This window comes from Zingiber officinale, chromosome 5A (assembly GCF_018446385.1).
Source record: "Zingiber officinale cultivar Zhangliang chromosome 5A, Zo_v1.1, whole genome shotgun sequence".
NCBI lineage: Eukaryota > Viridiplantae > Streptophyta > Magnoliopsida > Zingiberales > Zingiberaceae > Zingiber > Zingiber officinale.
The window spans coordinates 149,973,918-149,976,602 of record NC_055994.1 but is presented as its reverse complement, the minus strand read 5'-3'; the positions used below and the strand labels follow the sequence as shown (position 1 = coordinate 149,976,602).

At 44.5% G+C, this 2,685-nt stretch overlaps 1 protein-coding gene across 1 annotated transcript; it reads left to right on the top strand.

Annotated features, from left to right (window-relative positions):
- The first annotated feature begins 21 nt into the window (after positions 1-21).
- Positions 22-2,685, top strand: LOC121983387 (aspartyl protease family protein 1-like). The gene is made up of 10 exons (XM_042536323.1): positions 22-334; positions 418-535; positions 677-912; positions 1,019-1,243; positions 1,318-1,453; positions 1,533-1,606; positions 1,674-1,773; positions 1,852-1,912; positions 1,992-2,063; positions 2,145-2,685. Exons 1-10 carry the CDS (start codon positions 36-38, stop codon positions 2,432-2,434), a joined length of 1,611 nt encoding a protein of 536 aa, XP_042392257.1. The 5' UTR covers positions 22-35; the 3' UTR covers positions 2,435-2,685.

Here is a 2,685-nt window from a genome sequence, read left to right as displayed (position 1 = left end):
CCTCTCTGCATTTCCTGCCTTCAATCTCCACAGCCATGGGTTCCTCATCCTCGGCAGCCGCCCTCTTTCTCCTCCTTTTCGTATCCTTCTCGACCGATGCGTCCGGGCTCGGCTTCGAGTTCCACCATCGGTTCTCCGACCGCGTGCGCGAGTGGGCGGAGGCGAACGCCATGCAGGGCGTCTGGTGGCCCGAGAAGGGCACCGTCGAGTACTACTCCGCCCTCTCCGACCACGACCGAGCCCTCCGTGGCCGCTCCCTAGCCTCCGCCAACGGCGGCTCCGCGCTCACCTTCGTCGACGGTAACGCTACCTACAGACTCAGCTCTCTGGGATTGTAAGACTAAGACCCCTCCTTCATCACCTCCCCCCTTTCACCACGCCCAAATTCGGCGTTCTGACTTAGATTCTTGGAATCAGCTTACATTACGCCATCGTTGCGCTAGGAACGCCGAACGTGACCTTTCTAGTCGCTCTGGACACCGGGAGCAATCTATTCTGGGTGCCCTGTAACTGCCGGCAGTGTTCCTCGTTCAGGGTAACTCTAATCCTTTCAAGTTCGCTGTTTTCCAATACACTCTTAACATCCAATAGGTGTACAGATTAAACACCGTCTTTTCTTAATTATCTATGAGCTTCTACTGAGAGTTTCTCATGTTATGAACTAAACTTGCAACAGAACCTCGAGTTTGATACATATAGTCCTGGCAATTCGACAACGAGCCAGAAGGTCTTCTGTAACGACACTTTGTGTGATCGCCACAATGCATGCACTTCTAGAACAAATAGTTGCCCGTATCAAGTTAACTATTTGTCTGAGAATACTTCATCTTCTGGGGTTTTAGTAGAGGATATTTTATATCTGACAACAGAGGGTCCAAGCCCTCGAGTTGTTAAAGCACCGATTGTGTTCGGGTATGTTGCCTTCTGCTAAATTACTGTTTATACTTTATCGACAAAATGTCTTGTTTGCTCGATTACTGCTATAAGCATAGTACATTTTTTTTGGAAAACTTTGCAGATGTGGCGATAATCAGACTGGTTTATTTCTAGATGGTGGAGCTCCGAATGGTCTTTTCGGCCTTGGTTTGGGGAAGGTATCCGTTCCTAGCATTTTAGCGAGTAGGGGATTCACTTCAGATTCCTTTTCCATGTGTTTTGGATATGATGAAATTGGGAGAATCAATTTTGGAGACAAAGGTAGCTCAGATCAACAAGAAACTCCTTTGGTTATGAACAGAACACTGTAAGTCATCATTTTCGCTTACATCTCATTTCAAACATATTATCCTTGTCTAATTTCATTGTAATCACTGACAGCCCGATATACATGATCAACATAACTGGAATTTCAGTAGGGAATACTTCAATAAACTTAGGATTTCCTGCAATTGTTGACTCGGGTACCTCCTTCACAGCCTTGTCTGATCCAATGTACACATCGATCGCTCAGAGTGTAAGCCTCTAAACAAGATCTCAAACACCGTATCGTTTACAGTTTACTCTCTCATGATCTTGTCGTGCTACTTTTCTAGTTCAATGCTCAAGTGAAGGAAAGACGACTCAACGTTAGTTCAAATTTAACTTTCGAATATTGTTACGCGCTGAGGTAACACGTCCATGTGCATCTGGATCTGATCCAAAGGACATCATCTAACATATGCTTCATTCTGCAGCCCGACGCAAACTTCAATTTTGCTACCTGACATAAATTTCACAACAAACGGGGGAAGCATCTTTCCTGTACACGATCCAATCGTTGTGCTTCAATCAAAGGTTAGTAGATGATCAGTAAATTGTTTATGTTTATTTCTGATGAGCCGTGGAAAGTATAATTCTTGCTGTCTTACGCAGAGGTCATTGGTCGGCTACTGCCTGGCTATTGTGAAAATCGATCAGATCAATATCTTTGGACGTAAGATTTCGATACTTGAGCGTGTTAATCTGAAGAAATTTAAGACGTTCTTGGCACATTCTGATACACTTTGATGCAGAAAATTTCCTGACTGGCCTTCAAGTTGTCTTCGATCGAGAGAGGCACATCTTGGGCTGGAAGAACAGTGATTGTAAGTGCCATTCCCATGAGTGACTCATTGATGATAGAATTCCGAAACTTGTGTTGAGTGACAAGTGATTTCATTGTTCAGGCTACAACGCAGACAACACTAGCACTTCTCCTGCTCCTGCTCCTGCTCCTGCTCCTGCTCCTGCGCCTGCAGCTGTTCAAGATCCTGTTCCTTCGCCTCCACATGCAGCTGTTCAAGTTCCTGCTCCTGTTCCCGCTTCCTCCCCGAGTGATTTCACTCGACAGAGTATGAACCCAATACAGGATGGTTCTCCAGTACCTGCAAGAAGTCCTAGCGGCGCATCGCGCTTGAAGGCCATGTCAAGCCTCTGCTTGGCGATTCTAATGCTCTCTTTGGCTTTCATTTGGTGATCCTATTCCTTCTTAGGAAACAGTAAACTCTTAGCTCCATTCAACCTTTTATCAGACACGTAGTATACACAGGAAGCTTGATCATTATATATATACACACACATTGTGGAATGATTGTGTGTTGTTCAATAACGAGATATAAAATTTTACTAGAAACAAAAGTGGAGAGACCAATATGACTTGTTCTGTGTGTATTCATGTAAGTGAAATAAAAATTTGATTGTTATGGTTGCGTATCACTGTATATTGTA

Coding starts and splice junctions, on each gene's coding strand:
- LOC121983387 (XM_042536323.1), top strand. CDS start 36: ATGGGTTCCTCATCCTCGGCAGCCGCCCTCTTTCTCCTCCTTTTCGTA. Junction 1,244..1,317: donor TTGGTTATGAACAGAACACT/GTAAGTCATCAT, acceptor AATCACTGACAG/CCCGATATACATGATCAACA. Junction 1,607..1,673: donor GAATATTGTTACGCGCTGAG/GTAACACGTCCA, acceptor TTCATTCTGCAG/CCCGACGCAAACTTCAATTT.